The 23,810-nt window shown below is 49.2% G+C and overlaps 1 protein-coding gene across 3 annotated transcripts in view; it reads left to right on the top strand.

Annotated features, from left to right (window-relative positions):
- LOC109889544 (axin-2) overlaps window positions 1-16,325 on the top strand; it is an 85,546-nt gene extending 69,221 nt beyond the window's left edge. For all 3 annotated transcript variants that reach the window (XM_031799601.1, XM_031799600.1, XM_031799599.1), the window contains 8 exons: window positions 798-938; window positions 3,839-3,941; window positions 5,799-5,939; window positions 6,700-7,115; window positions 7,456-7,875; window positions 8,111-8,206; window positions 9,974-10,141; window positions 14,431-16,325. In XM_031799601.1, the coding sequence (XP_031655461.1) occupies window positions 798-938; window positions 3,839-3,941; window positions 5,799-5,939; window positions 6,700-7,115; window positions 7,456-7,875; window positions 8,111-8,206; window positions 9,974-10,141; window positions 14,431-14,557 (1,612 nt within the window). In that variant the 3' untranslated portion in view covers window positions 14,558-16,325. The remainder of the gene's footprint in view (window positions 1-797; window positions 939-3,838; window positions 3,942-5,798; window positions 5,940-6,699; window positions 7,116-7,455; window positions 7,876-8,110; window positions 8,207-9,973; window positions 10,142-14,430) is intronic.
- The last annotated feature ends 7,485 nt before the right edge of the window (window positions 16,326-23,810 follow it).

Consider the following 23,810-nt stretch of genomic DNA (forward strand, 5'->3'; position numbering starts at 1 on the left):
CTCTCTCTCTTTATTTTGCGCACTCTCTCCCCCTCAAGCTCAAGTTCTCCCCTCCTTCCTCCCGGTCCACCCCCTTCACTAGTGGAACAGGAATGCAACACAGCAGGAGAGAGTAGAAAGAGAGAGAGGGGAGAGAGAATTTAGAAGGATGGGAGGGGGGTTCGGTTGTAGGAGAAGAAGGAGGGGGTATACAGAGGGGCCTGGATTTAAGGAGAGGAGGGAGGGAGGGAGGGAGGGGGAAAAACACTCTAAGAAAAGAGTACACTGCTTCAGAGAGTGGAAAAGTGCGGGAGTAGGGGCCTTGCCCAAACAAAAGGGTAGAGAGATAGTAGGAGAGCGAGGGGAAGTGGCTCTGTTGTCCATTCACATACAGCTGAGCTGCTCACTTCACCCCCCCCCCCCCTGCCTGCATGATGGGGGAGGGGACATGAAAGGGAGAGAGATTTTTTTTTTTTTAAGAAAGAGAAAAACAGCTCCTCAGAGACGGTTGTCACATTCCTGAGGCCACAAAGTCTTGCGAAAGTGACTCTAATTATTCAAATCTGTTGGAACTCGGACTCTAAACACTTCAAAACAAACTTCAAACTTTTCCTCCAAAGCAAAGACTCTTGCTAAAACATGTACACAAGTCAAAAACACAAACTCCATTGACACAGCTAATACAGGTTCACCAATGTAAGTCTCTGCACGGCACCGACGCTTTAGTTTGAGGGGTTCCGTAAAGAAATGCTGGAATATGTTGTGTGAAAAGGACTGTGTCAAGGGCTCAAGGACAGTTGCTGTTGTGTTTTGAGCAGGTCACACAGACGCGGAGACGCGGCCAGTCCCTACTTTGTCAACTCGGGCTATGTGTTCGCCCCCGCCACCAGTGCCAACGACAGCGAGATCTCCAGCGACGCCATGACGGACGACTCCATGTCCATGACCGACAGTAGTGTGTAAGTGTTCTCTCATCATTCCCTTCCGGGGGTTTTCTCTCTGGCGTTTCTCACCGTTTGACCTGGGTCGGAGGTCAATTCCATGTCAACTCCATGTCCATTCTGAAAATCATTACACATTCAAAAGCTGGCCCCAGGCCTGCCTTTCGGAAGCATGTCTGAACGTCTATATATTTGGATTATTTAGCCATTCATTGAATACCCTTCACGGATACGTATATGCGGGAAACAATTGGGCTAAATATGAAGTTTATCAGGGAAGCAGGCGCTTGTGTTGTGAAACGGAATGGGATGTTTAGGTTTGAATGATTCTTTCAGATTGAGTTCAGGTAATTCTATTAATGTATAAAGCGCCTCTAGGCCTCGGGGGAAGGGGGGGGTGTGTCTGTGAAAGTCATTATGTTGAAAAATCTTTTGATGTCTATTCTGTTACAGGCAGAACTTCTTGATGGGGGGGGGGGGTGTTGTGGAGTGTTGCCTCAATTTTCCTCAAAGTAGAAATGTATCCATCCCACCCACCCACCATTCTGCCACAACAGCCTTGTTTTTTTTTTAAAGAAGGGAAAGAGAGGGGGGGAAGGGAGAGAGAGAGGGAAAGAGAGAGAGAGAGTGAGGGGAAATAGCCATTTGGACCTTAAGACAAACTCATTGAAACATTTTGGCAGCAAATGAAAGGGAGCTTACTCACATGGTGGCGCGGCTTCCTGCTCTGCTACTGGCCCTCTCTCTTTCTCTCTCTCTCTCTCTCTCTCTCTCTCTCTCTCTCTCTCTCTCTCTCTCTCTCTCTCTCTCTCTCTCTCTCTCTCTCTCTCTCTCTCTCTCTCTCTCTCTCTCTCTCTCTCTCTCTCTCTCTCTCCTGCAGCGCCGCTGCGATCATGTGTCAGCGAGGCTTTCATGGAAGTTACTCATTCCTGAACCCCAGGATAGGGTCAGGAGGGACTCCCACTGCCCAGATTAGGACACCCCCAAAAATCCACCCCCATCCCCCACCCTCTCTCCCCAACCTTCCTCCAACCCCAACCGTCGCCCTATTTCCCTCCACTCCCCTCTCTCCGTCCCTCTCCTCCTGCACTCGGAGCCAATAGCAGGGGAACGGTGAGGGTTTGGCGTTGCAAGGGAGTGAGAAAATAAAGTGCACAGAGGATAAAAGGCTTAACCGAATCGCTTTCAGCCTATTGTTAGCCGAGGGGAGCTTAGGGGGATAAGAGGGGTGGCTGTCTGCTTTGAGAATGACTTGCACAACTGAATAGGAGATCCCCATAAAGTAAAGGGCCCGGTCTGTTTTCTTCTTCTTTGCCCGTGCATCGCCACCACAACCGTCACAAATTGCCTCGGCCATCGCGTAGGGCTGGCACGCTGGTGACGGGAGCTGGGGTTGATTAAAAACGCAACAGGAGAGAGAGGTGTTTTTGTAAGGAGTTGGGTGTTTGTTTGGTACGTTGTTTCGTGGTGGGGATGTATCGGTTTTGATACTTGTAAGAAGTGCGCCGCTCGTCAATGTGCATTATTAGCAGTGCTATCTAGGCTCCATCTGGTAACGCCAGTGTAAGTAGAACCCCGAGGCATACAAACCCAGAGTCATTCGACCAAATGATGTATTCTTTGGGAGAAAAAATAGATCCCACTTGAATTCAGTCACGTCTTTTTCCTGCAAATGTCTTCGGGTTAATTATTAAAACATCTTACGTTACAAAGTGTAGCGTCTCGCAATGGCCTGCCCTGCACAGAGTTCTTTGAGCCTTTGACAATCTCATGTCCGCCTGCTCACTCTCGCTCTCTCTCTCTCTACCCCTCACCGATTTGTAATAAAAACCACAGCTTCTTCCTCCTCATTGGGGGGAACAATTTGATTAGTGTGTCCTTTTATAGTTTGTTGTAAGGCACACTGCAAATTTGAATCTCATTTCCTGATAAAGAACAAGAGGGGGGGGGGCAAAAAAAATCTCTCTCTTTTTGCTTATATCTTATTTATGGATTTACTTGGACGCTAGGGAATGCTGCTGCGCTAACTTCAAACATTACCTTATCTTACAAACCAGCCTTTTGATGTTGCCGAGATCAGAGGCTTGCTGGCGGAATACTTGCCAAATGAAGATGGCAGCGGGTGCATATGTGCATGAGTGTGAGATTTCAAAGAGGCAGCGGAAAAACTAGCATTTGGGCTAGGTCAGACACTTCTGAGCAACCAAAAAGGCCAAGATAATTGGCCAGGCTTAAATGGCAGCGGACTGGAAAAGCACACATTGGAGGGCATTTTCTTCCCCCTTGCCACTGCCTAAAGGATGAACTGTCCAGAGGCACTTTTTTTCAGCCACATTATGGCCATTTTTTTCTCTATGTCAAACCTGCATGTCTTACACCGCTTTAAAGCAAGATCGCTAGCCCCTCGAGTAGCCCCAGCGTTCAAGGCTTCTCCTCTTAGCCAGCGTTCTCAAGGTAGTCCTGGCTGCCATTTTGAAAAATCAGGCCCTTCCAACGTTGACAAGGACTGATGGGAACTTATCAGTGGGACACTTTTGAACCCCAGCGCCGGGATTTTTAGCATATCTCCCCCCCCCCCCCTCAAGGGCTCCTCTGGTCTTTGATTTGGGCTGTGATGTGCCCACCCTGGGGGAAAGGGGGGGGGGGTGGCTGTCAGGGTGGTGCTGTGTTGTTCACTTCAGAGATGATCAGCCTCCCTCAGGGTTCTGTCCACATCGCTAGGCTAATGTCTTTCACCTCGCTAGTACATCGCTAGGCTAATGTCTTTCACGCTGCTAATACAGTGAGGGTATTACTTGGTTCTAAGCAAAGAGAAAGGAAATTGAAATGTTTATATGGAGATAGATATGCAGGGGACATTTTGAGTGACCTGTGACTGTGTTATTGACCCTGTTTCCTACCTGTGTCCCTCCTGGCAGAGATGGGATCCCTCCATACAAGCTGGGCACCAAGAAGCAGCTCCAGCGGGAGATGCACCGCAGCGTCAAGATCAACGGCCTGGTCTCGCTACCCCACTTTCCCGTGAGTCCTGCTTCCTGTTTACTTCCTGTTTCTTGATGTCTGCTGTCTTTATACACAGTGTCTTTATATCTTTAAAACTCCACAAACTTTTCTCAATCCCTGTTTACAACCGGTTCCCTTTCTCCCCGGTGGGAACTGTGTTTTCTTCTCCTTCTTTTTATGATGTTGTGATAGAATATAGTAGTCTTTCTCCCCCCCCACCCCCCCACCCCCCCCCCCCCCCCCACCTGCTCATTTTCCTATAAAAAGTCAGGGTAAATGAAAGGGGGAATTTGCATATCACTTATTTTCTCTCCTGCTCAACCCCTCCCTTCCTCCCATCCAACAGCTGACATTTTTATAGCTGTCATATATAGACCCCTGTTGCTTTACTTCCTCGTTTTTCACCTCCATAAATAACTTAGTCAAGAATGTTATAAATGCATAATGTAAAAAAATAACATTGGTAATAATGATGATGGTGGTGGTGATATTGAGGATGATTATCATTAGAGGTCAGGGGTCACAGAACCGAGCCTTGTGATGCTCCCTAAATCAGCCAGCTTACTACTCAGCCCTGTGCTTTGATCATGGCGATGAATGAATGGGACCCAGGTTGCCTGGCCTCTTTATTGACAACCTCCAACAGAGCCCTCCCCACACACACACACACACACACACACACACACACACACACACTCCCATTTTGTGACAGTAGCCCCCCTACCCCCAACCCAACCCCCATATGGCTCTCACCACCCCCACTGCCTGTAGTGTCATGCGCAAGCAGGGGTCTCTAAATGCTTGGTACTTCACGGCACAGCTCCAGGGCTTTGGAGTGGTTAGATTGACACTCAGTGCTGGGGCACCCGTGTCTGAAAACAACCAATGCAAATAGTTTTGTCCTCTTCCCTTCACAATGTGTTCGTGTACCGTCTTCGTGCGTAGGGAAGGCTTTGTGTGTGTGTGGGTGTGTTGTGTTGTGTAGGGAGGGTTGTAGCCAAGTAGAAGGGGCCCTTGTTGTCTGTTCCTCGCTCCCTCCCTTCCCCACTTGCTCTCCTTTTAATGTCTCCCTCCTGATTTGGAGATGGCTCGGGCTCCCAAGATGCACCAGCCCCAGGCAGCGGGGGGGGGGGGGGGGGGGGGGCTCTGCACGGCGCCGGCGCGCCTTTCTTCTGTCTTCCCTTCATCGTCTCTACAAAGAGATGAGAGGAACAACAACAACAAAAAAAGAGAGTCAAATCACGAAAGCCAGTGCGCCACATAATAATACAGAACGGAAGATGAGAGAAGCCGGCACATATAGTTAGAGAAAAATAGGATAATGCGTCTACGGTACCTCAGAGGTGCCCTGTGTGCAGTCAGGAAATAAATGACCACTTCCCTCTTAGATCTCCCCGGTATTTGACTTCTCTATCCTCCCTCCCTCCCTCCCTCCCTCCCTCCCTCCCTCCCTCCCTCCCTCCCTCCCCTCCCACCCTCCCTTTTATTCGAGAGATTTAAAGCCGCGTGTCTGTCCCACCCCAAGGGTTGGAGTGTTTGATGTTTGACAAGGGCCCCTTTTGAAGTGTGCTGACTTCAGAGGCTGCCTCTGCTGATGGCTTGGTCGGAGTACAGAGGGAGCAGGCGGGGGCCCTCCTCCTCGGAGCCAGGCCAACTGCTACCCCACCGACGGGGCAGGCGGTGCCAAGGACAGCGGGCATGGGGGGGGGGGTGTATCGGGCTAGGGGTTAGCCCAGGGGCAAGGGCATCAAATGAGGCCTATAGAGTTAGAGTAGAGGGCACTGGAGGAATCGGGGGGCAAACTAGGGACAACTAACTCACACTCACTCAAAACACACACTCAAAAGTGTCCTTCCTCCCATCTCGCCCCTACAGAGGACACACAGGCTGCCTAAGGAGATGACGCCGGTGGAGCCCTCGGCCTTCGCCGCCCAGCTCATCTCCAGACTGGAGAAACTGAAGAGGGAGCAGGACACCATGAGCTCCCTGGAGGAGAGGCTACAGCAGATCCAGGAGGTAAGAAACCCCCCCCCCCCCCCTTCCCAACTACATTGGTACAACCCACCTCATTCCCCACCATCTGCATTGAGCAATGAGCTTTGGAACGTTCCATTGCGACCTAGTTTAGGTGACCCTCCAGTCCTGAACCCTGTCTTTGCTACCTAGAAAGACAATGTAGATAGGAGGAGCCATGTGAGAAGTTAGTGTTGTAGCTAGCTAGCTGACTCTTCTTCCTTGACTCAAAGAGACTTTGCTTGCGGTCCTGCTTTGGAAAGAATTGAACCGACTAAGGGTCTGCCGTGCAGTTTAGAGACTTCTTCTCTGAAAGTCTCTTCTTCTGTGGAAGTTTCAAACTTATGTTTCTTGACACACTTGAAGTCTCTTCAAATGGTTAGCGCTTAGCGCTCAACTCTCCAGTGGCGTATTGCTGAGTGTGTGTCGTGCCGGTCTCTTTGTGTGTCTGGGCTTGCTGTGCATTATAGATGAAGAAAGAAGAAGCTAGCACAGAAACCGAGAGTCAATTCAAGTTACGCCGTAGAGTTTCTCTCAGCTACTTCACAAGGCAATACAGTACATGGTGTTCGTCACAGCGTTTGCATTCTCCGCAAATGTAATTTGGTTTAGCAAGCGAGCAATGTTTGATATTTGTAATGTTATGGACTTGAGTAGGTTATATTGTCCCTGTTCTTCTATATGGCGTCCACGTTCTAAAGCATTATGTGTGTGTGTGTGTGTGTGTGTGTGTGTGTGTGTGTGTGTGTGTGTGTGTGTGTAGGAGGAGGAGAGGGATGAGAGTGACCTCTCCAGTGCCGTCCCGCTCCACCACCCCCTGCTTCACCCCTCGTCCGGCGCCGACGAGGACGCCCAAGCCATCCTAGACGAGCACCTGTCCCGGGTGCTCAAGACGCCCGGGTGCCAGTCGCCCGGCGTGGTCCGCCACTCGCCCCGTTCGTGCTCTCCCGACCGGCCCTCCGCCGCCTTGGTCCCCTTCCTGGGGCCCTCCTATCCGGTGGCCTCCAAGGGCCCGTTGGCTGGGAGCAGGCTGTCGACCAAGCACATCCACCACCACTACATCCACCACCACACTGCCACCGGCCCCAAGAGCAAGGAGCAGATCGAGGCCGAGGCGGCGCAGCGCATTCAGTGCCTCTGTCCCCCAGGGGGCGCCGACTACTCAGACTTCACCCCTGGGTCAGTTCACGTACAATATCACCTGTACCGTGGTCCGTTCCCCATTCACATCAAGTACACTACATTTACTTTAGAGTTGCTCTGGGGTCATTTCCCCTACACTACACATACGACCACAGTTACCTTAGGGCTGTACTTGGGTCAGTGAGTTAAACTGTTCACTTATCTCATGGATATGACTCAGCATAGCGAGTTATGAGGGCTTTCCGTGAGTTTCATTTTAGACTGACGTGACGAGCGTCATTGTTCCCGTCACTAGTGCTTGTTGTAGATGTAGCCTCTCCTCCTGGAAGAGTCCCATGTAAACCCTCTCCTCTCTGTCTCCCTCCGGCCACTGCAGCAGTTTGCCCAAGCGGCCGGGGAAGCCGTGCGAAGGCATACGCCTGAGCCAGGCCAACGGCGGCGACGGGGTCACGTCCCCGCCTCACCTGCCCCTGGACGCCACGGACCGCTCGCAGAATGTCTGGCAGTGGATCCTGGAGAGCGAGAGGCAGGGCAAGAACAAACCTCATGGCGGCACTCCGGGCCCGAAGAAGAGCCACCTCCCGGACCCCTCCACGCCCAAGACGCTTCCCGGCCGAACTCACTCTTCCTGGGGAGGCGTGGGCGGCGTGGGAGGTCACCTCCGTGGAGGTCACCATCCGGCCCACCCCTTCATCCAGGACCCGGCCATGCCCCCCCTGCCCCCGCCCAACACTCTGGCCCAGTTAGAAGAAGCCTGCAGAAGGTTAGAGGAGGTCTCCAAGCCCCCCAAACAGAGGTAGGCACACACAGACACATATAGCCCCTCTTTGTCCTAGCTTGCGATGCATAGTCAATTTACAATGAGCCAAATGACTCTCCAAATGAAGTGAGGGGTTTTCTGAAAATGTTTGCCTTCAGGCAACTGTTGAAGCCTACACCTGTTTTTCCAGTGTTTCCTCCCTCTGTGTCGTGAACACTGATGCCGTCTATCTCATTCTATTGCATCTTTTGTCTTTCTCTCTGGCTGACAGGCATTCAACGTCCAGCCTTCAAAGAGACAGGAGTCACCCTCTGCCTTTCCCCAGTGGATACCCGCCTCTGATCAGCCCCGCACTTCAAACAGACGAGTGAGTTCACCTCTCTCTCTCTCTCTCTCTCTCTCTCTCTCTCTCTCTCTCTTTCTCTCCTTTTCTCTCTCTATCTCTCTCTCTCTCCTACTCTCTCTCTCTCTCTTTTCCCCCCCAGTTGCTCTCTCTCTCTTTTCCCCCCCAGTTGCTCTCTCTCTCTCTCTCTTTCCCCCCAGTTGCTCTCTCTCTCTCTCTTTCCCCCCAGTTGCGCTCTCTCTCTCTCTCTTTTCCCCCCCAGTTGCTCTCTCTCTCTCTCTCTTTTCCCCCCCAGTTGCTCTCTCTCTCTCTCTCTTTTCCCCCCCAGTTGCTCTCTCTCTCTCTCTTTTCCCCCCCAGTTGCTCTCTCTCTCTCTTTTCCCCCCAGTTGCTCTCTCTCTCTCTCTTTTCCCCCCAGTTGCTCTCTCTCTCTCCTACTCTCTCTCTCTCTCCTACTCTCTCTCTCTCTTTTCCCCCCAGTTGCTCTCTCTCTCTCTCTTTTCCCCCCCAGTTGCTCTCTCCGTCTCTCTTTCACTCTCTTTTCCCCCCCAGTTGCTCTTTCTGTCTCTCTCTCTCTCTCCTACTCTCTCTCTCTCTCTTTTCCCCCCCAGTTGCTCTCTCCGTCTCTCTTTCGCTCTCTTCCCCCCCCCCAGTTGCTCTCTCCGTCTCTCTCTCTCTCCTACTCTCTCTCTCTCTCTTTTCCCCCCCAGTTGCTCTCTCCGTCTCTCTCTCTCTCTCTCTCCTACTCTCTCTCTCTCTTTCCCCCCCCATTTGCTCCCTCCGTCTCTCTCTCTCTCTCTCCTACTCTCTCTCTCTCTCTTTTCCCCCCCAGTTGCTCTCTCCGTCTCTCTCTCTCTCTCCTACTCTCTCTCTCTCTTTTCCCCCCATTTGCTCCCTCCGTCTCTCTCTCTCTCTCTCCTACTCTCTCTCGCTCTCTTTTCCCACCCAGTTGCTCTCTCCGTCTCTCTCTCTCCTACTCTCTCTCTCTCTCTTTTCCCCCCCAGTTGCTCTCTCCGTCTCTCTCTCTCTCTCTTTCCCCTCCCAGTTGCTCTCTCCGTCTCTCTCTCTCTCTTTTCCCCCCCAGTTGCTCTCGCCGTCTCTTTCGCTCTGATTTCCCCTCGATAGGGATATTGTGAGTCAGCATGTCTCTCCCCTTTGAAGTCCTCTGTTCTCCCTCCGCTTTTAATCATTTAAGATTAAACATGATGGGTGTAGTCTGACACAGTCCTCTCGCATACACACACACACACACACACCAGCGGATACACAGACGTACACATGGAAGTTAACGACCCCTGGTTGTTATTTTGGCCCTCTCTTCGCTACCTCGGCCCTGTGTGTGTGTGCGTTTTTGGGGCAGCTTGGTTGTGTTTGATGATAGGGCTGTAGCCACCTGACTACCAGGGTCTTTTTGAGATTTAATTGGCTGACCTTCAGCGGGCCAGCTGTCTAAGGCTAGCAGGCACCCACGTCTGAAGTATAGGACCCCGAAAAGGCCCCCTGGAAGTGAACGAGGAAGTGTGTGTGTGTGTGTGTGTGGGATGAAACGCACAGACACACCTGTAATCGGGTCAGGTTCACCTTACCTGAGCTAAATCCTCACTAAATTCTGCGTATTCAGTTCTGCCTAACTTCCCAACCAACAGTTACACACGGCCCGTGTTAAGAGTGTCCGTCGCTCTGGATAAGAGTTTCGGCTAAATGACTCAAATATAATGTCCGCGTGAAGTCTTGGCTATGGCTACGGTTATGCTTTCTCTATCTAATGTGTTGCTTGTCTCTCTGTTTCCAGGTGGAAAGAGCCAAAGAAGTCGATTAGCGGCGCGAGCGTGTCTGGCTGTGACCTGGTGGTCACCTACTTCTTCTGTGGCGAGGAGATCCCCTACCGCAGCATGATGAAGACGCACAGTCTCACTCTGGGACACTTTAAGGAGCAGCTTAGCAAAAAAGGCAATTACAGGTGAATGCCTAGACTAACACACCCACACACACACACACCTGTAATACATCTCTACGGGTAAACACACACACACACACATCTTTCCTGCACAACACACCTTTAATGTACAACTATAGGTGAACACACCCCTTTCAAACACACATTTCATGCACGGCACACGCTCTCTTTCTGAAGAGCAAGTGTGTGTGTGTGTTGTCTATGTACATGTGTGTTTGTGTAGGGACTAAATGTGTGTGAAAAGCTGGAGTTCCCAGCTTTGTATGTGGAGTAGTGGGAAAGAAGAGTAGAACTCTGGCTGGGTGGGGGGGTGGGGTTGATCTACTGTACAGAGAGGAAAGGAAGGGGGGGGGTGATCCACTGTACAGAGAGGAAAGGAAGGGGGGGTGATCCACTGTACAGAGAGGAAAGGAAGGGGGGGGTTGATCCACTGTACAGAGAGGAAAGGAAGGGGGGGTGATCCACTGTACAGAGAGGAAAGGAAGGGGGGGTGATCCACTGTACAGAGAGGAAAGTAAGGGGGGGGGGGGTGATCCACTGTACAGAGAGGAAAGGAAGGGGGGGGTTGATCCACTGTACAGAGAGGAAAGGAAGGGGGGGGGGTGATCCACTGTACAGAGAGGAAAGGAAGGGGGGGTGATCCACTGTACAGAGAGGAAAGGAAGGGGGGGGTGATCCACTGTACAGAGAGGAAAGGAAGGGGGGGGGGTGATCCACTGTACAGAGAGGAAAGGAAGGGGGGGGGGGTGATCCACTGTACAGAGAGGAAAGGAAGGGGGGGGTGATCCACTGTACAGAGAGGAAAGGAAGGGGGGGGTTGATCCACTGTACAGAGAGGAAAGGAAGGGGGGGTGATCCACTGTACAGAGAGGAAAGGAAGGGGGGGTGATCCACTGTACAGAGAGGAAAGGAAGGGGGGGGGGGTGATCCACTGTACAGAGAGGAAAGGAAGGGGGGGTGGGGTGATCCACTGTACAGAGAGGAAAGGAAGGGGGGGTGATCCACTGTACAGAGAGGAAAGGAAGGGGGGGGTGATCCACTGTACAGAGAGGAAAGGAAGGGGGGGGTGATCCACTGTACAGAGAGGAAAGGAAGGGGGGGGGGGGTGATCCACTGTACAGAGAGGAAAGGAAGGGGGGGGTGATCCACTGTACAGAGAGGAAAGGAAGGGGGGGGTTGATCCACTGTACAGAGAGGAAAGGAAGGGGGGGTGATCCACTGTACAGAGAGGAAAGGAAGGGGGGGTGATCCACTGTACAGAGAGGAAAGGAAGGGGGGGGGGGGTGATCCACTGTACAGAGAGGAAAGGAAGGGGGGGTGGGTGATCCACTGTACAGAGAGGAAAGGAAGGGGGGGTGGGGTGATCCACTGTACAGAGAGGAAAGGAAGGGGGGGTGATCCACTGTACAGAGAGGAAAGGAAGGGGGGGTGGGGTGATCCACTGTACAGAGAGGAAAGGAAGGGGGGGGTGGGGTGATCCACTGTACAGAGAGGAAAGGAAGGGGGGGGGTGATCCACTGTACAGAGAGGAAAGGAAGGGGGGGGGGGTGATCCACTGTACAGAGAGGAAAGGAAGGGGGGGTGGGGTGATCCACTGTACAGAGAGGAAAGGAAGGGGGGTGGGGTGATCCACTGTACAGAGAGGAAAGGAAGGGGGGGTGATCCACTGTACAGAGAGGAAAGGAAGGGGGGGTGATCCACTGTACAGAGAGGAAAGGAAGGGGGGGGTGATCCACTGTACAGAGAGGAAAGGAAGGGGGGGGGTGATCCACTGTACAGAGAGGAAAGGAAGGGGGGGGGGGTGATCCACTGTACAGAGAGGAAAGGAAGGGGGGGGGTGATCCACTGTACAGAGAGGAAAGGAAGGGGGGGTGATCCACTGTACAGAGAGGAAAGGAAGGGGGGGGGTGATCCACTGTACAGAGAGGAAAGGAAAGGGGGGGGATTTACTGGAGTGATATTTGGTTCACATCTGCTATTGATTTCCATAGTAAGGCACTCTTAATAAGGATGGCTTTGAAGTCCAGGCCTTTTATTCTGTGCACAGACTCAACACGCCACTGCGAGGCCCCCAAATTCCTCCGCCTCCCAAGGATTACATCAGGCAGAATCACGGGCACCTTTTTTTCCTTCTTAGATTCAGTTGTGTGTTGATTTAAGATTTTGAAGAAGGGTTTGCACGAGTTGTCGAAATGAGGTTGTAGGTTGTAGCACACCAAAGAGACCAACTATTCCCGAGACATCAGTATCTCGATTCTAAAATTTTTTTTTAAAACATCCACATCTGCCTGTCAGTCCGAGCTGAACCCATCCAAACAACTCATCACACCCCTCACTATACCGTAACTCTTCCGCGGGAAAGAAAGGGCGATTTTGAAGCCGATGGCTCTAACGGCTCAGAATGTGTGGAGTTGGTTCATTTCAACATGGCAGGAGAGCAGTACTCGGCCACGCTGCCAGACCATATCGGTGCCAGATGTTGCACAGAGAGAAATCCTTTGCCACATATAACACGATCCAATGGAAATACTCCTTTTCTCTCCCTCCCTATTCTCCATCTTCACTTCTCTCGCTCTCTCTTTCTCCCCCTTTCTCTCTCCCCCCCCAGTTCTCTCGCCCGCTCTTTGAAAAGAAGCGCCAAATGCCTTTTGAACTGTTTGTTGGTGAAGATGGAGCCCATTCCTTTAAAGAGTAGGGGTTGTGATTTAAATGGCAGGAGACACAATCATCTATTTCGATTTGATATTTGATAAAACGCTGCGAAGACGCACTTCACTAAGGCCTCTCTGCCTCGCTCGTTTCCGTATCTGTAGTTCCAGCGTCCAGGCTTTCAGAAAGGTCGTGGGGCCCTTTCTTTCACTACAGCCTTCAACCACGTTTAAAATGCATCATGCCTACAAAACAAAAATACAGCGACACCCAATCACCCAGACCCTAGCAGCTGTACGACGCTTCCTCAACCCTCCCTCGCCATTAACCCGCCGTTTGCCAACCCTCTCTTTAAGTACCACTAATAACACGAAAAAGTGGAGGGGGGGGGGGGGGGGGGCGTGTTATTTTTTTTCACGCGCTACACGTGTTTGTATGACTTGTAGGTCGGCCGTCGCTCATAAAGACAAAGGGGGGGGGGGGGGATTCCAGGGCACAGGCATACATGGGTAAAGTGAGGCATTTTCCATTACAAAGCTTATCATTAAATCTCCCCCGCTGGTCATCACTGCCTGTAAGCTAGGGGAGAAGAAATCATTAGGAAAACTAGTCAGTAGACTTCATAGACCTGAGCCGAATCAACCCTGGGACTTTGGGGGGAGGTGACTCCTTGACCTCCCAGGAGACTGTCTGGATTGGTGTCCTCCTCCTCCTCGTCGTGGGGTGTCGGCCTTCGGGCCCGGCCTGCGTCCAATTTATCACACCCACGGAGGGGGTCTGGGAGACCTGCTCCCCTCTTCTCCTCTCGCTCCTCTCTTTCCATCTCCCTCTTTACTCTGCTGGTGATCGGAAAGCTGCCCAGAGTTTCTGTGTGTGTGTGCGTGTGTTTTATTGCCTCTCTGTCTTTCTCTCTGTGTGTCTCCATAGTTGTCTCTAGCAGTGTGTTAGTAGGTGTGTGTGGGGCGTGCAGTGACAGGCAGACTCTCAGGCACCTGAAATGTCAGCCCCAGTGAAAGGAAGGCCCTTCATTTGACAGTAGGGCACAATTAAAAGGCCAGGCTAGACAAGGGGAGCTCAGTGCTAGGGGGGGGGTGGGGGGGGGGGGGGGCTTAAGACAGGAGAGGAGGGGGGGGGGGGGCTTAAGACAGGTCCTAATTAGCCCTTCAACTTTAATGAGACCTTCCGAGACAGATAGGCATCTGTACAATGGCCGGCAGTCAAGCTCCTTTAGCTCCCTCTCTCTCTTTGGTCTCCGCTGCTGCTGCTAATTCTTTGAAATAATCACTGTAGAGCTCAACCCAACCTGGCAACCCAAACTAGTTGGAGTGGTTGGGGTTGCCAGGTTGGGTTGAGTTCTGTTTGTTGGTGGTGGTGCGTAATGTAGTCAATCTTTTGTTCTTTGAAGTGAGAGGGATGGCGCTGAACTGTGTGACCTAAGGCAGTTTGGTTATGGGGTTGAGTCATCGTGTGTGTGGAGTTGGATGTGTAGGTGTCGAGAAACTGTTCTTATGGTACAAATACTATTTTTAGCACTCGCTCGTCCATAGTGTCAAGTTAAAGAGGAAGACACCATGCTAGTTGTTTTTTTACTCTTGAAACACATGTTCTGACCATGCCCCTCTCTCTCTCTTGTTTCTCTCCAGGTACTACTTCAAGAAGGCCAGCGATGAGTTTGAGTGCGGGGCCGTGTTCGAGGAGGTATGGGAGGACGGCGCCCTTCTGCCCATGTACGAGGGCAAGGTCCTGGGTAAGGTGGAGAGGATGGACTGATGCCACCCTTACCCAACCCTACCTTACCCATCAACCAAATCCCCAACCTCCAGGGCACAGACTGTCGCGAGGAACTGGAGTGATGGACTTGATATGGGGGGGAAACGCTCCAGACTTTCTTTCCTACTATTAAGCTAAATAAGAGTTAATATATCCAGCACAAGAGGAATGTGATTGAAGGAACACGAGCCAATGAAGTATGCCGAACCCAGAAGAGGTCCCCCCCCCCCCCCCCCCCCTGACTGTCTTAACCAATCAGCCTTAGAAACACAAGGGAACGACACTACAGACAGAGAGAGACGGCGACTGGAGGCCTCTAGGCTCCCTGAATTTAACCACTGAAGATGCAGATGACTGTTTGTCCAATACGAGAGACCAACGTTGCGATTAAATAGTGGTAACGTTGTGAGAACGTTGCGTCGCTCCCTGGTCGCCTGCAATGGACTGGCGACAGCGCCAGAAGCCCCGCAAATGCCACCACCTGCTCTTATAACGTTGTGCGAATGTTGTGCAAACGTTGTTACAACATGAAACGTCTATACGTGTGCGTATACATACATGAAAATATGTGTGTATATACATGTATTACATTATATTGATGCGTTCTTGTCATGATTTGAAAGTTTGTGTATTTATTGAAAAAAAGATCCTCTCCCTCCCTCACCTTCAACTTGTCTACCCAACCCAACCAACCCAACCCAACCAACCCAACCCAACCCTGTCCCCTCATGTCCAGTTGATGGACAAGCTGCTTCGAGTATTGGGAGAATACTGTGGTGATTTTTTTTAAATGTACCTTGTAATGTCACAAAGGTCATGACACTAGTCTAGTGCTCCCCCCCCCTTTACCCCTGTCCAACCTCACTGTACCAGGGGTCTGCTGAGACTGAACCTTCCACTGTCGTAGTCAACCAACCAACCAACCAACCCAGTCTTAATATATGCTGCTGCTGATATGTGTTCTCTTCCATTTGTGAGCCTGAGTAAGAGTAGTTGGTTGTCTCTCACTCCAGCACCGAGCTCTTATCCTTTTTTTTTTAGGTTGTTGTGCCTTTGTTTGTGGACCAGGCACCCCACAGGGAAAGACGCGAAAGAGAGATGAGAAAGAGACACGAATTTGGATGAGATGAACAGAGAGGACCTGGAGAAAAGAAGTGTTTACAGTGAGCACACCAAAATAACCTTGTCGCGCTTCAATTGAAATGAACCACCTCTCCAGGAAGCAGTGGCTTAATATCGGCACGTTTCAAAACTGCTTCCGTTCCATATTTATTAGCAATGGAGAAAAGGAAAGAGAAGAAGAAGAAAAAACGTTTTAAGAAATGTTGCTCCAATAGCTTTTGAATGTTGTGAAAAGAACATCTTCAAAGACGGAGTTCCTTGTATACATTTGTAATTATGCATTTTTTTTGAAGTATGGATAAAAGGACACAAACACTATTGCTAGTGTTTTTATGAGTACAGCACCTGTGCCTACATGGATGCCATACCATGTACTACCCTGATTCAGGGTGTTAATCATTATTCCCTTGGTTTTCAGAAGGGGTTTTTATGTTGAAAATATTATTTTTTTAATGCATTTAATAGTATCCTGTAATCATGTCATTTGTTTTTACGCCACGGCTTTTGTGTTGTTTTGTTCTATCTAAACTGTAAATTATACATTATATACAGAGTTTCATTTAAAGATTTACATGGACCTATAATTATTGTAATTATTAAGAGATTGTAGCCTTTATTAAAAGTTGTACTATTTTTCAAATGAAAATGGCCGCTTTTGTTTGTCTGCTCATTACTGTTGCTCAGTTGCAAACGAGAACGGGGGATGCTTGATTTCCGTGATAATGCATATGACATTAACGACAAAACTCTCCTCTTTTGGAGAAACATTCAAGACACATGATGACATTTCGACCTATTTCTTCAGATCACTCCGATTTGAGCTCTTCATTCAAGTTAGGATTCCATACTTCTGTACAGAATTGGAATCTGTCTGATCCAAAGAGTTTGTACAAGACAACTGCAGAATGATGGGGCTCAATACTGACGGAAGTGGGCATTGCGTACTCATGGCCCATGGGGTAGACACATGTAACTGTGTGTCCCAAATGGAGCCCAATTCCTTATATAGTGCACTACTTTTGACCAGAGTCCATAGATTTTACATAGGGAATAGGGTGCCATTTGGGATTCAACAGTAGCCTGGCATTCAAACCGATTTTTCTACGCTTCAGTGAAATGTTCAGTTTGGACGCCAGGCTAAGACAGATGTCTGGGTAGAAATAAACTGCCTGAGTCCTAAATGGTATCCTATTCCCTATATAGTGCACTACTTTTGACCTGAGCGCTGGTCCAAGGTAGTGCACTATATGGAGAAAAGGGTGTCATTTTGGACGGATCCCGTGTTCAATCCCTAAGTCCCCTCTAGTTACAAGGCAACCGTTGCCTGTTGTGAGATCCCCATGGGCTCTTCTTTATTTTCTAATTCTCTCCATTAGAGGAGAGGAATGGCAGATCACCATGGCAGCTGGCACCTCACAGGGAGAAACCCCTAGGAGAACCCTACCCACTGGGCACAGACTTCAGTTCAACATATCGTTTTGATTTACGTTTGGTTGAGTTGTCAACTAATGTGAATTTAATGTGAAATTCAATATTTTTTTCAATTAAAAGTTGGGTGGAAAAAAAAGATGAAATGCCCTTTGACCTTTTTGCAAATCCAATTTGTTTTCCACGTTGATTCATCACATAGATTTATTGGGTTAAAATTAAGTGGAAAAAAATATAATTCAACCAGTTTTTTGCCCAATAGGTAGCTATCCCTTTTCTACTGTGGTCTTTAATCCCTCTTCGCAGACTTGGGTCATGTTCAATAGGGCGCAACCTCTTGCAACGATAAACACAAAGCTGTGCTCTCATTGGACAAGATCCGGTCGTACCTCCCCGTTGGGGAAAAAAAATGTCCTGCTTATTGAACAGGACCCAGGTACACTCTGCAGTCTCCACTGTGGCCTAATGGGAGACATTAGTGATCAAAATGGGGCCATTGGGCTAATTGGTAGCCTAGAGAGCAGAACTGGGAGAACTGCTTTTCCTCCTGCAGTCAACACAAACATTTAATGAAGTACCCCAGATCCCAACGAGACGGCTCAGCCATATTTGCGTCAATTATCTGTCTTTTATTTGCAGGAAATGATTAAATACCCTACAGAATTAATTCAGTCACTGCAGTCCTGCTACATTAGCGAATCAGAAAGTCGTTGTCCAAGCCAAGGCGCACTGACTCAATTGAGCTGAATTTGAAATAGCTTAAAATAGCCTTAATGACATGAAAATAGATTTTTCATTGCCTCAAGCAAATGTGCCTGGTGACACACATTACTGACAAAGTGAGGATTATATTCTATTATTTTCAACAGATCTAGACACACAGGCACAGGTTGCATTAAATGGCACCTTATTCCCTATATAGTGCACGACTTCTGACCAGAACTCTATGGGTCCTGGTACAAAAGTAGTGCACTAAAGGAAATAGGGTGCCATTTGGGATGCAAGCAGGCTCTACAGGAAAAACTGTCTATGGATCTGTTGAACTGCAAGTTTAAAGGGGGCAGATGGAACCTTTCACCCCTCACCCCTGTGCCCTTTCCTCCACCCTAACCCCCCCCCCCCCCCTGCTCCTAGCTCTATATTTATAGCCTCTCTGGGCTCTCGCTTTGAAAAGAAACCTAAATTGCTGGCATTTTTTCCCCAGAAAGGTGTTGATAGACAATGACTGTTGCATTCCCCTCTCCCCACAACAGGCCCCAGACCTTACCCCATCTCCCATCTCATCTCTCTGGTGAAGTTTAGAGTCCTTGGACAACTCCATACAGGTGCTTTTGTAGTAGAACGGTTTTCATTTATTAAGAATGACGGAGAACTTCCATTGACTTTCATGTTGACCCTCTTTGCAAAGTTTCCTCGCAGTTTGTGTTCTTTCACCTTCAAATGAAATGAATGAGACGGGTTTTTACATTGATTCCGTTGGCAGGGTTCACTTTCCTCTCTCTCTCTCTCTCTCTCTCTCTCTCTCTCTCTCTGCTTCTCTCTCTCTGCTTCTCTCTCTCTCTCTCTGCTTCTCTCTCTCTCTCTGCTTCTCTCTCTGCTTCTCTCTCTCTCTGCTTCTCTCTCTGCTTCTCTCTCTCTCTGCTTCTCTCTCTCTGCTTCTCTCTCTCTCTCTGCTTCTCTCTCTCTGCTTCTCTCTCTCTCTGCTTCTCTCTCTCTCTCTCTCTCTCTGCTTCCTCTCTCTTCTATGCTTCTCTCTCTCTGCTTCCACTCTCTCTCTGCTCTCTCTCTCTGCTTCTCTCTCATCTCTCTGCTTCTCTCTCTCTGCTTCTCCCTCTCTGCTTTCTCTCTCTCTCTCCTCGCTCTCTCTGCTTCTCTCTCTCTCTCTGCGTTCTCTCTCTGCTTCTCTCTCTTCTCTGTTCTCTCTCCTCTCTCTCTGCTTCCTCTCTCTCTCTCTCTGACTTATTCTCTCTCTCTCTCTCCTCTCTCTCTCTCTCTCTGTCTCCTCTGTCTCTCTCTCTCTGCTTCTCTCCTCCTCTCTCCTCTCCTGCTTCTCTCTGCCTTCTCTCTCTCGCTCTCTCTTCTCTCTCTCTCTCTCTTCTCTGCTTTCTGCTCTCTCTCTCTCTCTCTCTCTGCTTCTCTCTCTCTCTCTCTCTCTCTCTGCTTCTCTCTCTCTCTCTCTCTCTCTCTCTCTCTCTCTCTCTGCTCTCTTCTCTCTCTCTCTCTCTCTCTCTCTCTCTCTCTCTCTCTCTCTCTCTCTCTCTCTCTCTCTCTCTCTCTAAACAGTGTGCTAACTGTGCCATTCATTTCTCCTTGTGTTGTGGTAATTGGCATTTAGCATGGTTGAGGCTATTGTAAACATGCCTCTGTGAGACTGTTAAAAGAGGCACCACTCGCTCCACGGGCTACGCTAGCTCGCGAGGCAGATGAGGGGGTACTATTGTACTGGTGAGCCTTTGGGCTTTTAATCGCCTTCTCATACCGCAACCTACTCCGTTTACATATTTAATTGCCAGGTAAAATCATTTGTCAGCAATCCGTTTAATATTTTGATTGTACAGTAACCATAAAGAGTGAAAGAAGAGAGAGAGAGAGAGTGGGAGCAGCAGGCAGCAAGAGGAGAGAGAGAAGGGTCTGCCGCCAGAATAGACATCAAAGGCCTGCCTTGATGTTGATGTTGAATAGGCATTAATGGTTTCTGAAGGCAAGAGATTGCATGGAAAAAATGAAACCTCCTCCTCTGACAATCCCGCCAGCAATCTGAGAAAATGCATAAACATTGGAACGCTGTGCCAGAGAGAGAAAGGAGGAGAAAGAATGAAAGGAAGGAAGAGAAAATAAATGGGTTGGGAAGTGGAACGTACATTCTCATTTACAGCAGCGACCTGGGGAAGAGTTACAGAGGAAAAATGAAATGAGCCAATCGGAAGCTGGCGGTCATGGCTGCATGAGAGGACAGGTTGGTCATTTAACCAGGACAACGGGGTTAACACCTCCAGTCTTGCAATACGCCCACCGGGATCTTTAATAGCCACAGAGTCAGGACCTCTCGTACTCTCATCCAAAAGACGGCACCCTTTGCAGGGCAGTGTCCCCAATCACTGCCCTAGGGCATTGGGGTTCTCCATTGACCAATCACAGCAGCGTCTGGTCTCCTATACTAACCAAGCCCAAACCTGCTTAGCTTCAAACGGAAGCCATCATAGAGATGCAGAGTTGTATAGCTACCGACAGAATAGACAATGTTTATTTACAACAATGTTTGTTTACAACAATGTTTATTTACAACAATGTTTATTTCAGGAAAATATTAACGCTATGGGCTGCGAGACCTATTTCAAAATGTATATGCATTTCCCATGCCATTTTTAGAGTCAAGATCATATCACATTGTTGTGAACAATAGCAACCGCCCGTGGTTATTTTAGGACTTCTTCTCTGTGTGGGAATTTGTTGTCTCCATTTTTATAGGTAACATTTCCTGTATAAAAATACCAAGGGCCTCAAAGAGCGCTGGGATGACATCATATCAAGAAAATGTGTTGCCCATCAGACTTCATTAGGTCAAAGTGTGTGTGTGCTTTGTGTTTACATGTGCATATGTGTGTGTGTTATAGTCCAAACTAGGTCCTATTGTGCTCATGGTCTTGCAAGGGGCAGAGCTGGTAGACGGCTTTAGAAAGCTGTGTCTTCACCTGCCGTAGTGCCCTTGGTCTCAACCTAAACGCAGTCTCATTTCATTGTATTTGTGGTGGGACTAAGCTTTTGCGTGTGAACGGTCCAGGCTGGTGGTTATAACAGGAGCTTACGTGTGAAACTCAACCAAAACCCCCTTTATCCTCCACCGGCGAGCACAGAGATGTTCTCTCGCTCTCTCTGGTTCTCCCTCTCTCTGGTTCTCTCTCTCTTCCTCTCTCTCTCTCTCTGGTTCTCTCTTTCTTCCTCTCTCTCTCTCTCTCTCTCTCTCTCTCTCTCTCTCTCTCTCTCTCTGGTTCTCTCTCCTCTCTCTCTCTCTCTCTCTCTGGTTCTCTCTCTCTCTGGTTCTCTCTCTCTCTCTGGTTCTCTCTCTCTCTCTCTCTCTCTCTGGTTCTCTCTTTCTTCCTCTCTCTCTCTCTCTCTAGTTCTCTCTCTCTCTGGTTCTCTCTCTCTCACTCTCTCTGGTTCTCTCTCTCCTCTCTCTCTCTCTCTCTCTCTCTCTCTCTCTCTCTCTATATATATATATATATCCTGTCCTTTCTTTCTCTCGCACGCTTATTTTTTCTTCTGTTTCCTTCCTTACCTCTCTTTCTCTCCCTCTCCCATTCCTCTCTCTCTCAACATCGTTCTCTTTATCTCTCACTTGTCTATTCTCTCTCTTTCTCTCCTTCTCGTTCACTCCCCCACTCTCTTTTTGTCTCTCTCATGATATGGATATGCCACCACGAAGGGGGATTGTGGTGGGCGGGGTCTAGGTTCAACATGATCTTGTCTGTGGTGTGTTCTATTGAGTGTACTTAACAGCACTCCTCTTCCTAAACTTTAGGAAGTGAAGTAAGCAGACCTTCTGTAAGAGGCTCGCCCAGTATTTGAGACACAGTAAACATATCCATATGAGACAGGATATACAGAACAGGGTGGATCTGCCCAGTCCTAGATCTACATAGACCAAAATAGAGAGCGATAAAATAATACTTTCGGGCTTTGTCGATTAAAGAGTTGTGTGAGTGCCATGAAGGCGAGCAGAAAGATAGGCCCCATTCGGATCGCTAAACAAGTCCCCCGTGGAGAATTGATAGCATTTAGAGTAACGCTGATCACCGGTTTATGGTTAGGTGGTCTCTCCAAACCACACAATGTGACATTGCATTTCAACGTACTCGAACCGCAATATCTTTAAAAAGATAAAGTATTATCACGCTCCTCTGATTCTAGTGAACCCTTTAGGAGGTTCGTCTTCCCTCTGTTTGCTCTCTTTATTTTGGGGCGCATCAATCTTCTCCCTCCTTCTCTCTCTCCCTCTTATTTTTACCCCTGTCAGTTCTGAAATGAGCCTTAGGCCCAAAACCACTGTCAACAAGGGGGAGCAATTTGGCTGGCAGAGTTAGTATTCACAGAGGGGTGAACCACAGCCGTATTTAGCAACACGCTAGCTCCGTTCAGCTAAACACTACCGGTCGGTGTGTGTCTCTCAGATCTGGGGAGGCAGGCGGAGAAGGGACAGGACTCGGCGGTCACCGCAGACTGCCGCTTAGGACTCCATTGTTTGGAAGACCGGAGTGCCAAACTTCAGAATGTCCCAAATGATCTGATAACCAAAGCTTTATGGCCCGCAACGAACCCCCAGCATTCCAGACCGAGCCATCGGAATGCGCTTGTCACCAGAACGACTTCGCCTGTGGCCTCAAATTGATTGGTGTGTGTATTTTAAAACCTACCACCCGTCCGTCTTTTCTCAGACAATCCCAGATATCGAGAACGACGTTGCCGAGAATAAGACGATCAAACCGCTGTGGTTTTCCCCTTAAATACGATGTTCTGAGCTTTGCCGGCGTTGTCCATACATTGGTATGTTAATGTGTAAAGATATCGCAACCTGGTGTCATGTAAACACCTTGGCCCTACATCACATTGTGGTCAGGCTGGTACGCCATGGGGATTTGGAGTCAAAGCCATAGCCTTAGAAAGCAAACATACAGTGCTTTGTCATGAAGTTACATAAAACCAATAGAGACAGATGAGACCAATAAAAACAAGTCTAATCTGGATCAGAACCGAAACCAGCATGTACTGTGGTCCAGTTGTGAACCCCTGGCCTAGATCAATAGTAGATGAAATAACAAACCTTGATTGAGTAATACGAGGAACCACACTTTTACTGATTGATGAACAAAGCACCTAGAAACACAATCTACACGTCCACACCTCAATACTACTAGTAACATGGGAAATGTGGATCTCTTTGAAGGCCCGTGACCTTACGTTGACATCATACCATAGCAGAGTGATCGGGCGTGGCTGCAGAGGAGAAGAACACGGTGAACACCCCGGGTTCCTTTTGGGAAACAACCAGGGACTTTCTATGGTACGTATGAGCCTTAATCTATGGAGACTCTGAGTAGTGCTGCAGTACTGCGGCTCGCACATACGTACCTCTGGGCCCACAGTCCATTCCCCAGACGGCTGTGGGAGCTGTGGTGAGGCCACTCTGGGTTTGGAGGCCTCCCAGGCACCACAGGGATAAAACAAACCCCTGTCATGTGAGCTGCTCATGTGACCCGCCGGCGCTTGGGGGAACTTGCCCTGCAGCTAAGGCAGTATGGCCTTCTTCAGCCAATCGTGTGGGTTAATCCTGCGGTATAGGAGGATGCATGTTCATCGGTCAGAGACAGAAAAGGGTACAAAACCAGACAATGACAGCGTATTCTTCTTTAGGTCATTTTTTCAGGACTTCAAGTTCAAGTAGTAGTTTTCGTTGGATGTGCTTTATCTTCAAGATATAATTTCTGCACATACAGCAGCAGAGCAAACCAACCGTCAGTTAAACACGAAAGGACGCGAACTCCGAGTGATTTTTATTGATTCTCGCCATCTAGAAACGCTTTGAGTCAAACGAGGCCTGGTGTTTACACACGGCTAAATTGATCCTCTCAAACCACCTGGGTTGTGTACGTGGGAGTCCTCTGCATCTGACTGGTTCTCATCATAGGCACTCTTCTCTCTGCCCGAA

The sequence above is a fragment of the Oncorhynchus kisutch genome, linkage group LG20, assembly GCF_002021735.2.
Source record: "Oncorhynchus kisutch isolate 150728-3 linkage group LG20, Okis_V2, whole genome shotgun sequence".
Taxonomy (NCBI): Eukaryota; Metazoa; Chordata; class Actinopteri; order Salmoniformes; family Salmonidae; genus Oncorhynchus; species Oncorhynchus kisutch.